Source organism: Electrophorus electricus, chromosome 1 (assembly GCF_041902795.1).
Source record: "Electrophorus electricus isolate QZ-2024a chromosome 1, ASM4190279v1, whole genome shotgun sequence".
Lineage (NCBI taxonomy): Eukaryota > Metazoa > Chordata > Actinopteri > Gymnotiformes > Gymnotidae > Electrophorus > Electrophorus electricus.
This window is the reverse complement of record NC_137497.1, coordinates 26,037,704-26,051,464: the sequence shown is the minus strand read 5'-3', so window position 1 is coordinate 26,051,464 and position 13,761 is coordinate 26,037,704. Positions and strand designations below refer to the sequence as shown.

Sequence of the window (13,761 nt, the reverse complement as noted above, 5' to 3'; positions counted from 1 at the left end):
ACCTTGAAGACACCCTAATTAATGCTTATTACTTTTTTGCACATTAGCTAACATACAGTATCTGAAATGTAATTGTTCAATGCAGTATATCTTATTGATCTTTTTCTTCCTGTTTAGGAAAATATTCTTAAGAAGCAGCCAGTTAAACCAAGATCATCACCCACCTCTCTTCCTGGCAGTCAGACCAGCCGGAGCCCTCTGTCTGAGGCTACCGGACGAAATCCTGCCTTCTTGCCCATCCGTACTGTTCCTGGTATCTCCATCGAGGTGCCAGCCTGTGCCAATATTCCTGTCAAGCCCAACGCACTTGCTCTGCAAAGTCCTTTTGGCACATGCAGCGACTGTGGCAAGAGCGCTGAAGTGGCTTCTGATTCGTGCCTTGCCTCAACCGTCCCGACCCTGGGACAAGGCAAGGCAGGAAGGCAATCGTGGAGCCCAGACTCCTGCCAGGCGAGAGGGGAGAGAGCATCATGGCAGATGGCAGAGGGAAAGGGAGGATTTAGGGGACGAGATTGGCCAGGGGAGTCGTCTCCAGGTTCCACCAGAGACAGGAGCACAATCCTTGGGTTGGACAGGCCGACTGGCCCTTGCCACCCACCGTCACAGCAGCAGCAGGAGATGCTGGCGCAGCTCCAGCGCTCAGGTCTAGTGCGGCGGCAGGCCGAGCGCCTGGAGAAGCTCTCAGGCCAGTTCCAGGAGCGCGTGCACTCACACGACCCTGACACGACCCCAGACCTTTCCTCTGGTCCTCTCGGGCCACGGGTGGAGCTGTGGATGCTCCCGGCCGTGCGCGAGACCCTTCCGGCAGGCTCAGGGTGCCTGACACCCGTGTCTTCGCCGCACGGCTCAGCGCTCACGCGCAGTTCCAGCAGCGACAGCATCCGGAGCGTGCGCGGCACGCCAGGTCTGGTGCGGCAACGCGCACAGGAGATCGAGGCCCGATTGCGCCTGGCAGGGCTCACCGTGCCCTCACGCCTCAAACGTTCCAACTCGCTCGCGAAGCTGGGAGGCCTCACCTTCTCCTCAGAGGACCTGTGCTCGTCAGCGTGCTCCTCCGATGCCGGCACGCTGCCCCTCCTCTCGCTTTCCCCGGAGCTGGAAATCAGCCCGGACTCGGAGCGGGGTGGAAGCCACTCCAGAGGTGCCCCTGCAGTGATCCTCGAGCATGGCACCAGGAGCTGACGCCAAGGGAGGGGGACTCCTTTAGGACTGATGCCCTGCTCGCTGTGGGACGGAATGCGCTGAGTTTCATCCATGGAAGCCCTCAGAAAGGGAACCCCTAACCGCAATTCATATAACTCATATGGCAGGACTGTACATGAACCTAGGAACAGAGTTGGGGAAAAGACTTTTTAAATGCTACGAATATATATACATATGATATTTATGGAAAGAAAGGTATCCAAATATTTTGAGATGGCTCTTGTGGTTTAAAGGCTTTCGCTTCATGGAACTGAAGCTGAATTTGTGCGACACAAAAATGTAGAGCGTGGAAACCCTCGAAGGAATCACAGCTTTGCTTCACCGGCTCTTCTTCCTAGTGATCTTCTGCCCGAGACAGGCAGATGTGTTCCACCACTGAATGAGGTCGACGAGGTCGTCTACCCGGCCTTTCCATTTGCCCACCTGTCTGTGTCCAATTTTGGCGTCACATCTTCCTTCTGACTCGGATGCACATGGTCAAATGACCCTTTGAATCACACCCTGGGCAACAAAAGGGAAAGGAACATTATGATCTTTACTGGTCACTCCTTGTGTGGCGATAGGCTTCTGTAGTGTGCATGCATGCGTGTGTGTGTGTGTGTGTGTGTGTGTGTGTGTGTGCATGCACGCACACCTGCATATGTCTGCTTGGAACATCTGCTGAAGTTTCTGTACTTTGGTCTGGTCTGAAATACATGGTCCATTTTTATCACTGAATTTTAACTCTACACATAAGTTGAGAATTATTCATATTGAAAACACTAGGGCGCGCGTGTGTGTGTGTGTGTGTGTGTGTGTGTCTGCGTGTGTATGTGTCTGCATGTGAATATTTAGAACCCATCTTAAGGAGTTTTGAAGAGACATTAACAGGTTTTTTTAAATACTATTCATTATTTTTAATGTGAAAAAGCAATCCTGATGGGAGTTAATCCCAAAACACACCATAGTATAGATGTCATTAGATTTATAATGCTTCATAAACAAATAAGGTACGCTATGCTTTTGGCAGGGGTTGCTCAAACCTATGGGGCCCTTTTGAAAATTGACATGCATCCACTCAAAGGAATATCAAAAGACCTCTGCTTCTGCTGGGGAACACATTTCTCTACAAATACTCTGAGGGGGAGTTCGAGGACCAAGGTTTTTTAGGACCAAGGTTCTTTGAGCTTCTGCAATATTTAATCCTGCTGCACATTCCTTAATGGTCACATTTTAGAGGAATGTTTAAGAAACGCTCCAGCGAAGATTTGTCCCCACAGAAGGTGTTTGTCTTTGTGAACTTTAGTGTTCAGTGAAGGGTTTGAAATGGTGGAAAAGGGCTGTGTGTTTGTGTGTATGCCAGATGAATCCCAAAATTTAATTCTTCTTGCTCTTTCCAAAGCATATGTCAGATGAGTTAGAATATTCATTTGAGTTAGAGATAAGGTCTCCTGCCTGTCTATACAGTTATATTCAAGCAGGACTGAATTCTGCTGCTGGTTTTATGTAGGATCTGTTTAGTCCATGTGTATGTAAGCCTCCTGAGGGTGTCCTCATTGCAGTTTATGAGATCAAGATTTCTCTCTCTCTCTCTCACTTTCTCTCGTTTATTTATATATATATATATATATATATATATATATATATATATATATATAAAATCTCACGCACACACAGAAGCACATTCCGGTATTCCCATTCATTCCTCTGAAGGTAATGTTTACATTACTCGCTCTCCTATGAAGTGGTCATGTTATATTTCCATGTTTATTCCCTTTCTTTAGCCAAGTAACATTGGGCAATTACGATTTGAGTTTAAGTACTTGAGGTTTTTTGTTTGTTTGTTTGTTTGGTTTTTTAACATTATGCAACGTACTTTGACTTTTACCCAGAAGTCTTTTTAAACCTTATTTTGTACATTGAACTATGCTGCAATCAGGTTAAGTGCGTGTCAGGTGTGTGTACGTGTGTCTTGCACATGCGTCCCCATGCGAGAATGTGTGACATCTCGCAAGGTGGCTGCGCGACTACTGTGAAATATTTATGAAAAAACGAAAGAAAAAAAAAAGAAAAAAACCTTCAGTGTGAGAATCCGGTGCGTAAGTATTTATCAGTGAGGTCAGTGAGTAGGCTCACACGACACACGCGCGCTCGCTGTCTCGCTCGCGCCGCTGCAATGCACATGCATCGTCATACACTGGATGTAGATACGCGTGCAGGTCAGCGAAGGGCGCGGGCCAAACCGACGGCACCTCAGCGACGGCGACTCGGAAAACGCGCTCGCCTTTCCTGGATTGAGTCGAGTCCTCTCTACACTTGTTGGCTTAGGCTCGAACAGTCGCTGTTGTGCTCCCCGGCCCCCAAACCCTTTATTTTGATATTTCTTCACAAACCTGGATAACAGATAATCTCTAGCTACAAGCGAAAGTGGATATATGGAGCTAAGCGGTCCAGCCCTCCTGTCCGCTGATTTTTGCGGGGGTGGGACATTTGTCTTTCGAGCGTTACGGTGTTTGTGACTTTGTTTTCCTCTAAACGTACAACTACTTCACGTTTAATCAAGGACATGCTTAGAGTATCGAGTTTGTCCAGAAATAGTGATGGTGTGATTGGTGAATTCACCCGTTTACGGGATTGTTTTAACACCTCCAATCATCCCTTGACGTGCGCTCTGACACAATTTAAATAAGCATAAATTGTGATTCCGGTCCAGGGAAAAGTAAGACCCTGCACACTTCTACTAGTTCTTTCCAGCAGGCCAGTCCATGGTGCAGGATAAATGAGCATCTGTTTTTGAATGTAACCATGTTTACTGATGTTTGTTGTTTCAGGAATTGTCTCACAAGGAAAGCTATCATTATATATTCATAATTTGTGAATTAGCCTTTATCTGGAATTAGAAGCTGTGTTGTTTAAAACTGTCCCGCATGGATGTGGAAGTCATTAGTTATTCCTTTTTTTTTTTTTTGTAAGAACCCCTAAGTGCTTAAGTTTGGGGTAGTTTTGTGTCACAGATACACGGACTGAGCTGCTGCCATTCAGGCACCTGTGTTGCCCCCTAGTGCTCGAGCTGTTTGTGTTCTAACTTGCTCATAGGCATGATACCATGGGCTGTGGTCTGAGCCAAGCGCCTTTTAAAACGTTGTCCCAGAATACCTGTTCGTCCCTGCCGAAACCTTTTCCATTTTTCCTCTGATGCCAAGTCAAAGTCGTGCTTTTTTTTTGGATCTAGATATTCATGTAAAAGTGCCTTACTCAGACACGAGAGGCATTGTTCTCTACAAATCCTCCCTCTGATTATGTTGCCAACTAGGCAGAGAGAGAGGTGTTGGTTAAATGGGCAGTTTCAATATAAAGCTGGCAGACACTTTAGGGGCACTCCAGTTCATTATCGCTGTGGTCTTAAATTTTACTTAGCTTTTATACCTCTTAGATTAGCTCAAAAGAGAATCTGAGTATATGAGGGCTTTTTGGTGTGTTTTTCTTTTTTGGAAGAACTTTGTTTTTCCTCATCTGCAGTGGTGGAGGAAGGGGTGGGTTGTTCTACACTTCAGATAGTTTTTGTAGAGTTGCCAAGTTTTCCTATTTGTCTTTCCCCATTCCAAATAGAAAAGAGGTATTTTAAACAGTGTGGCTTGGCCATGATCAAAGTTGTGCATTAAAGAAAATGTTAAGATGCCACAGTACTGAGTTTGTTCCACAAGGAACCATGGCCATTTTCAAGCGTTCTTTTGCTGACGCCACTTTTACCACATCTTCGTAAAGAATGGTTAGAGTGACCGAGAGAGAGGTCATCGCTGCGTTAATCATACTCCAGGTTATGGTGTGTTTAGGGCCCCAAGTCATCAGCCATATTGTCAGTGAGGCCCTTCATACAGATTGGAAGAGGTGGTAACGAGATGTTGCTCAAATAAGCGGTTCTCTCTCTCTCTCTCTCTCTCTCTCTCTCTCTCTCTCTCTCTCTCTCTCTCTCTCTCTCTCTCTCTCCATCACCACTGTTATCTTTTTGTTTTGTTTGTATTATATTTAAGTATGCAGTAATCTTGTCTTTTGTACTGCAAATTTGCTGTAGTTTCGATGCATTTTGCACTTTGTACATTTTGTGGAAATAATGTACTGTGTGTATATTATGGGAATAAATTTTTTTTCATTCAGTTGCACTCTGCTTTCTACTCTTGTTGATTTGGCTTAAACAGATGGGTGATGAATAGAAGGGTGAATGAATGAGTGAAGGTTTAAACTAGCAATGGAATGTAAGAATTTAATTGTACTACTTGAATTAATTGAATTCTGCTTTATTACTTACTCGATTTAGTAATTTACTGGTTTATGGTGTATTTGAATAAATGACTTGAGAGTGAAGTGAAGTGAAATCAAAACTTCACACTAGCCTTACAATGCAGTCCCGTGTCTGCAACATGGTGGTCCAGAATGTTCAGCTGTAGAACATCTCTGTCAAAGACCTCCACATTAGACATTACCTTTTACACAGCACTGAATGGCTGGCTGCAACCACAGGTGCCACACAGATGGTATCATGCAACCACTGGACATTGGCATGCATCGGCATGACTTCAGTGTATATAAGTTTTCTTTAAGCATGTCATTTTAAGAGCATCAGTGACCGGTGATTTCATAAAAGACACGTGACAATCGATTAGTTGTTACATGCCTTGATTTAGACAGGCTTTGTGTCATGACTGATCGATGTTATCAATTTTAAATCTTGCATACATGGTTCATAAGAGAGATTATTTTTTTTAATCACTCTTTTAATTGGCTGATCAAAGGCAAAGTGAAACGAATGAATTTGCAAATTGTAGATTGTAAATGAAATAAGTAAAAAAAAAACAATACATGCAGAGGTATAATCTAGTGCATTACATGATGCTTTGTGACCAACTCCAATGACAACTCCTACCTTATATCACTTTTTCTTTGTGAACTCTGACTAGCTTTGAAAAGTGTCTTTGTGGGTGTGTGTGCACGTGCGTACTGTGATGTTCCTGGAACCCTGAGAGCTGAGGAGCATGGTCTGCTTCCGTGGCGATAGTGAGAGAATCGGCCCAAAAACAGGAAATGAGAGCACGCTGTGTCATTTTTGGCACAAGGATGCCACTGGACTCTCGGTCTCTTGACTAACTGGATGAGTGAAGTGGCAAGGATACAAAATTGCTTTTAACACACTTTCACTCACTTTCAGTACACTTTCAACACAAGTTGCTGATTAGTTCATGCGCCCTGTAGGTGAAACTATTTCGGTGATGTCACACCATAATTTGAGTGGTTCCTGTCAGCACTGATCCTGAGTAGAGGTGTGCAAGTATTTCTCTACACTAGTTCCTCGGCTGGGCACCCCAAGGATTTTCACATCCTGTTTGGCCATTGCCATGACAACCGGGAGAAAAACAGATTATTGAGCCATTGTTTCATCTGTCCTGCTTTTTTTTTTTTTTTTTTTTTGCTACCTCAGTCTGACCCAGTGACTTACAGTAACTCTCTTCCCCTCCCTCCCTAACCCTCTTTTTCCCCCTCATTCTTTTTCTCTCTCCATTTCTCTGTAACCCCACCCCTTTCTCTCACCCCTTTCTAGCCTTCTGGCTGATACCCAGGTTGAGTTGAAAGCGGGTCAATGTAAAGACACCCAAACGCACCAGCGTCAGTTACGCAGTTTACCTCATACTACGCTGTTCTGTTCCAAAGAGTCGTTTTGGTCGGGGCTCAGAGTCCCTCCTAAACTTTGTACCTCAGTGCCCTTGGTGGATTATGTGTGGGTTGTGATCTAATTACAATAAAATTAGCCACACACCCTGGGGCTGCTGCTATGTAAATACACAGATATGAGTTATTAGTAGATGGAGGGATGTTCAAGGGTGTGTCACCAAGAATGAGAAAACTGTTTTGATACCATAACCCTTTAGACACTGGGTAAGTAACAATGTGTAGCTTATGTGCTCAAAATAGGGGATATAGGCTTTTGGTATTACAGTTTGGTGGCATTGTAGTACTGGGTACGAAATAGTACACATTTTGCAAATAACACATAATCCTCCTTTGAAAGGAGCATTCAGCCTAGTGCTCATTGCAGTGCTTTCATTGTACCGTCTTAGTTGGGACATGCCCATGGGATATTCAAGGACCTTGATTGGGGATTTTGAATTTTCAGCTTTTGTCCGGGTGACTTGCAACATCTCTATTTTCAATATTCTAGCAAGCTTTTGAAAGATGTGTTGTTCAATGACATCAATAAGCTGTTTGGCAACAATTGGAAAACAAAACCAGTACAGAGGAGTTAAACTGGAGTTCAGAGATAAGACATTCTGTGCATCGATAGATGGCACCATCAGTCATCTGCCCGTGCCTGCTTTTTGTAGCCCCATCACCTCTGTACAGGCTGTATGAATCACATTTCCAAGAGTATATACTGATCTAAAAAGCATTTATTTTACCTGTCAGTTACTAATAATTGCAAGAAGCACAGGCAGGGAACAGGTGATCGCAGAGCAGAACCGTTACTTATGTCCAGCTCCAATCAGCTGCAAAAGTTCACGGCGGGAGAGGAGTAACTCAGTGTTAAGCGAATGCAGCCATGACATCATAGAACAGGAGGGCAATGAAAAGCTCTTCCACAGAGGAGGAGGAGAAGAGTGTGACTCTTCACTGTGGAGCCAGTGACTCCAATTGCCCATCCAACAGAGTCGCCTTGTCCTGGTACAGGGAACAGCTTGGTCATAGAAATCCACCACGATCACCGGTGAGTCAGGGCCTTTGGGGGCACATGCATACATTTTTAATACATTTCAATACATCCTCGAGCTATACAACGGTTTGTTCTGCTTCTGATTTTGATTTGTTATGACTGAAAAGATCCTCTCTCTCATAGAGGTTTTCAGTCTCCCAGCGGGTTGTGTGCATTTGGCTGCACATATAGAGGAAGACACTGACAGGCACAAGGCAGTCAAGTGATTTGCCTTAAGCTTGGGTGAAGGCAGCAGCACAATGGGTCAGTTGTGGAGGGCAGGATGGGATGGCTTCACACCAGAGGTCCTCCTTCACATTGCAGGCATATCAGAGTGTTGAATTCCACTTGCATTTGGCCTTTCAGGTGCTTAAAACACAAGCTTACATGGACCAAGGGATAGATTAGTTACATCAAGACCTCCTGCACTAATACACTTGATATGGTGCCTGTATAAGTTTTTAGACTGATTTGGGACCTCTAGTCTTAAATGAAAACAGCACCTCAAAAATGTTAATATGCTAGCATTGTTTAAGTGGTTGCAATCTGACTATAATAAAAGATGATTGCTTTCAAGAGTCAGTAAATGAAACTGCTGACTCAACATTACTAATATTTGCTTAGAATAGACTCTATAAGATGGACATTGCCTTCCCCTAGGTTCCTGAATCTGGCTCATTTAGGGGTCATATGGCTTTTCTGATCCTAATGTCTCGGAAGCTTTTTTTATTCTGGAAATTCATTTCTGATATGCAATTGACTGGTCTTGCCCTTTTGCCATATTTCATTTGTAAGTGAAGATTTCTGTCTAACAGGAGTACTGGACATTAGAATTGTTCTAAACTAGTTGATGGATGTGTGCCGTGTATGTGAAGGAGGCAGGCAGTGAGGCTGAGGGACAGGAAACACATTATGAATGCAGAACATTGTCCATCATATGAGTCATTCCAGTGCCTCTATTTCTCAGCATTGTGCCATAGGGTAACCCATGAGTGCCAACATGTGCGTCACAAAATGATGGGTGGGGAAAAAACTGTGCAACCAATGTGAATGTTCATTCTGTGACTTGACAAAACACACTGTCTGTCTTGCAGCAATGCAGCTATGAAAAGGAATAGTATCTGGCACTACTAATATAGCCCACAATATATGTAGACTTGTATTTATTATATTAACTGACATTAAGATAACTGACGATGTATGAGTTTCCCATTTATACAGGTTAGGGAGAGTGATAAAAAGACTGGAATACAGCCAGTGGGGCTTACAGTGAATGAGTATCAGCAAGAGCAAAGGTTTCAAAAGAGTAACGAGCTCTCAAATGGTGTGTGTGAGTGGGCCCCCAATTAAACTCAGTGTGTGTCAGCAACTTTAATTGCTTTATGTTTGATTCTGCCTCCTAAGTCCCCTTATTTTTAATGTTTATAGTGGTGACCAACTATGTCCTGTATGCAAGATTAAACATTTAATGCATTAAAGACATAACTGATTGCAACTAATTGTAAAACTATACTCAATACAACTGTGGGAATCCACAATCAAGGCCCTCCAATATGATGTAAACATACTTTCATGCTTTAAGAATGCAACTCTCATGATTTCATGTTGTTTTTAGTCAGGTGTGCATAGGACGATCTTATAAAGGGTGTTTGTTTTGCAGATGTGTGTGTATGACGGAGAAAAAAACGATAAGACCCCTAATCAGACTGTGTGCAAGATCATCATTTTTTTTTTTTTTGTTTCACTGGACAACACATTCAGAATGTCAACTCATGGGAAAAGTCTGGCTAAATAATTCTCACAGTCGAGTCCTTAGACTACACTATATGGACTAGAGATGGAACCTGGAACAAGTGTCCCTGATAGGACCATTAACAGGGATTGAGTGAGTCAGTCAGTCATTAAGTCAGTCATTCATTCATTCACTGGTAAGATCTCTAGCAAGTGAAACCTTGTGACTCTTATTACCATTTTATTGCTGATGATGTAGAGCATGCAGTGAAAGCAGCATGAATGATCCATGGCTGTTTGGAAACAACACAATCACAAGACTCTAAGGGGAACTGCACAGTTCCCACAAAGTAGAGTTCAGAACATTAGAGGTGAACATGCATTTTCTCCTGACTTATAGCTGGAAATAGTTGCGTGCTAGGTTTGAAAACGGACCCAGGCCCAGAAAGAAAAAAAAATGATAAGAAAATGATGATAAATGCTAATGATAAGAAAAGCTGGAAGGAACGACAAAGATATTAAGTTGCAGCAATGTCTGATGAGAGCTGTGTATGAGCACCACATTCCAAGAGACGAGTAGAGAGAATATTTATAGGGTTAGCAAGCATCACAGAATTATAGATATATGGAGAAAGGGGAGGCTGAATGGAGGAGTGAAGAAAGCTCAGCGCTGTGCTAGATAAGAACTTGCTTGCATGCCAAACCCATGGCATCATTCTCAACCAGCAGTCTGCCACTACCATTCACCAGTAATAACATTATATGTCTTTCCACAGAACACAATGGGACAGAGCCAAAGTAGTGTGGAGGAGCAGCAGGGCGGTCCAGCAAGCCTGGAGGAAAAGGGACCCAGCCCAGACCCAGGGGGAGCCAGGGAGGAAGGAAACGCCGGCAGGCTGACCTGCGGAGAGGGGGAGGATCAGGCAGGAGTGGCCGGCGAAAGGCTGGACGCAGGCCCAGGCCTGGACCCGGTGGCACCTACTGTAGCGCACCACTCGTGTTCTCACACCGAAGTGAACCCTCCCACGGAGTGGGTAAGGTTGCAGGCAGAGGATGAGGAGAGAGAGGGTGGAAAGGAAAGAGGAGGAGGTGAGGGAGGCAGGGCTGAAGCTCTGGCTTCACAGCAGATGAACGATAGCGGAGCCTTTGAGAGAAGCTCCGAGGAGGTCGGCTCTTCAAAACCTGTTCCAGGGAGCGTAGCAGAAATGGAGATAGAAAGCAGTGTGAATGACGGTCAGGAATGGAAGGAGGTTCCACATCAACAAGATGACACCCAAAACCTTGAGAAGGACCCACCAAGCAAGGAGGAGATTGTTCGTTGTCAGGAATCTAGAGCATCATTTGGTGAAGAGAATGATGAGGAACAAGTGAAACACAAGCTAGATTCTGATTCTGAAGTTACAGACAACTTTAAGACACAGGAGGGAAATGGCATTAAACAAAGCACTGTGATGACTTCTGACCTCAGGTCTTTTGCGTTTATGGAGACTACAGGTGAGGATTTTACTAATGAAATGCCTGTTTTGATGACCGAGGAATCATTCAGAGCCATGAAGGAACATCTAGAACCACAGAATGATCTACCACAAAAGATTTGCCCAACTCTCAGTTCAACTGCTGAAACTTCACCACACCTTCAAGAACAACCTGTTGCCACAGTAGTGCTCTCTCATTCTGGTTCACCTAAAGAAGAAAGTGGAGGTCCATCAGTTTCCATCGCTTTCAGAGAAAACCTGCCATTAAAGTGGAACCCAGCCATTTCTGAATCCCAAGGCAAGAGAATTCCCGAGGACCTTGAATCACCAAGAATACCAGTCATAAAGCAGCAGACAGTGTCACCAGATCATGGATGTGACACAGAAATACTTTCTGATGTCACAGTTTTGGATCTGGCAGACAGATCAGAACATAAAGCATTAGATATGTCAATTGAAGAAATGCCTGACAGCTCAAATGCTGGAGATTCCTATCTAAAGTATGTCACCACAGAGGTGAGAGAAACCACCAATAACTTTGGGAGCATTAAAGAACAAGAAGTCACATATAGTGAACTGAAAGTTAGCAAACTGGGACAAATGGTGTCAACATCACCAGATTACAATCCGGGTGATGAAACAGTGGCAGGAGAAAGGAGAACTAAACCGGATTCCTCAGACAAGGCACCCTTGGTCCTTCCGTATCCAATGGGGTTGAAGTGGGAAGAGAACTGGGCTGAAGAAAAGCACTCCTCTGCGTCAGACTTGGACAAGCTTAGCAAAACCACACACAGAGTGACTGATGCTTCATGTGATGGTCCACCATCTGGAGGAGTAGGCATGAGGGAGAAGCCTCAGCCTGGCTCTGCCAGAGAAGGTGCAGTAAGCCATGGATATAAGAGTGATCTTGTGCCCTCCACAAATATGGCAGTTACTGAGAGAGAACTGTTTCCTAGAGCTGGTATTGGAAATGACAAAGTGGAAGAAATGGCACACCCCCAAACAGAGAAAATGTCTAAGGATTTTGTGGCAATGCTAAGCCCAAAGACAAAAATGCTCTTAACTCCTGACATCAGAGAGAGCACTGAGAATGGTTTAGATCCTCGACTAGCCATATATACAGTGATAGGATCTACAGGAACTTTATTCAAGGAGAGAGAAAGGGGCAGAGATGAAAGTTTGTCGGTGTCACTCTCTGATTCTCTAACTTTGGCCAAAATATCAGGCACAGTGATGTCATCTGACAAAGATGGGGATAAGCAGTTGAGCGAGAATACAGCATCAGAGAGAGATGTGGGCAAAGTAACAACATCATCAGAAAGAGATCTGGATGAGCCATCAGCCATAATGTCAGAGAAAGATAGGAACCAGTCCCCGGGAGAGATGACATCACCAGAGACAGACAGAGCGCGCCAATGCATTGAGAAATGTATCTCTTCAGTAACTGATATTCAGCAGGAAACATCTGGGTCCAGTTCTCCCTCAGAGCCCATCTGTAACCCTTACATCACCACAGGTCACGAAAAGGACAGGCTAGAGAAGTTGTCACTACTTTTGCACGTACAGTCAAAGACCTGTGTATCTTGGGTTGATTCATTCCCTCGTATGGACAGAGACGAGGTAGAGAATGTGACAAATGAGACAAACCAATCCATGGTCTCCACAGAAGCACTTACTGATCCAGTAGAGGATAGTTTTGAATGTGCTATTGCGGAGGAGGCTGTCATGCAGACCCCCAAGCTGAAGAACCCAGCCTCTCTCCTGGATGTTCAAAATTCCCCTCCAGTATGCAGCAGGCAACATGACGCGGGACAGAACAAACTTGCACAAGCTACTGGAGAGCCTCCCACTTCTGGCCCTGACAATGGACAGTTGAACCAAACTGATCAGAGCAATGCAACAAACCAGAGCCTCTCTGCCACTTACAGCAGCATCACGGCGAAGGAAAATGTGCAAAGTCCCTTGAAAAGTCGACACGTGTCCGACCTGATTAAAGAGACTGAGAAGATGCATGAGAAGATGAGGGAGTGGAGCAGACCACCGGAGGCTAGAGCTGACGTGACCTCGGACCCTGCACAGTCTGTCAAAGTGGCGCAGATGAAGGCGGCGTTCGACCAACCGAAAAAATCAACAGGAAAAACACTGGAGAGTAAACAGTCAGTGAGAAAAGGTAAGTCCCGTTGTTTTGCCAAGGCTGGCTATTTGATGCTCTGTTGGAGAAAATCTTAGACGGATAATATTTTGTGTTTGAGACAGCTTAAAATCCTCTCAATCTTGACAATCTATCTTAAATTTAGTTGTTTAATGCTGCCTAGTTTAAAAGAAATGGCACTCAGACTGTGCTAAAATCCTGTATAGATAAAGAAGTAGATGTTAATGCATCAGAAAGATCATCTCCTTCCTCATGGGCTACCAGTCCTTTTTCAGTCAGTTCAATGTACTTAGAAGTAGCTGACTGATGGTGGCTAGTTTTCATGATTTTAAAAAAAGTGAAGTTGATGTCTGGATATAATGTGTAGGCTATATGAAATGTACATTTGCAGAAAAGCTTGTGTACACTGTATTCATGGAAGTTTGTTTGAAAAGTTTTACAAGTGCATTGACAGTATATGTTAAACATACAACTAATACCTG

General features: G+C 44.2%; 2 protein-coding genes across 12 annotated transcripts in view; both read left to right on the top strand.

Moving 5' to 3' along the window:
- Positions 1 to 5,342, top strand: part of ssh1a (slingshot protein phosphatase 1a) — a 36,274-nt gene extending 30,932 nt beyond the window's left edge. For all 10 annotated transcript variants that reach the window (XM_081713404.1, XM_027009295.3, XM_081713432.1 and 7 more), the window contains one exon: positions 118 to 5,342. In XM_081713404.1, coding sequence (XP_081569530.1) covers positions 118 to 1,182 — 1,065 coding nt within the window. In that variant the 3' untranslated portion in view covers positions 1,183 to 5,342. The remainder of the gene's footprint in view (positions 1 to 117) is intronic.
- A 5,358-nt stretch (positions 5,343 to 10,700) lies between these two features.
- The window catches only part of coro1ca (coronin, actin binding protein, 1Ca), a 35,124-nt gene continuing 32,063 nt past the window's right edge, over positions 10,701 to 13,761 (top strand). Inside the window, exon 1 of one of the 2 annotated variants that reach the window (XM_081713370.1) lies at positions 10,701 to 13,297. In XM_081713370.1, coding sequence (XP_081569496.1) covers positions 10,780 to 13,297 — 2,518 coding nt within the window. In that variant the 5' untranslated portion in view covers positions 10,701 to 10,779. The remainder of the gene's footprint in view (positions 13,298 to 13,761) is intronic. The other variant, XM_035526291.2, reaches the window with a different exon arrangement.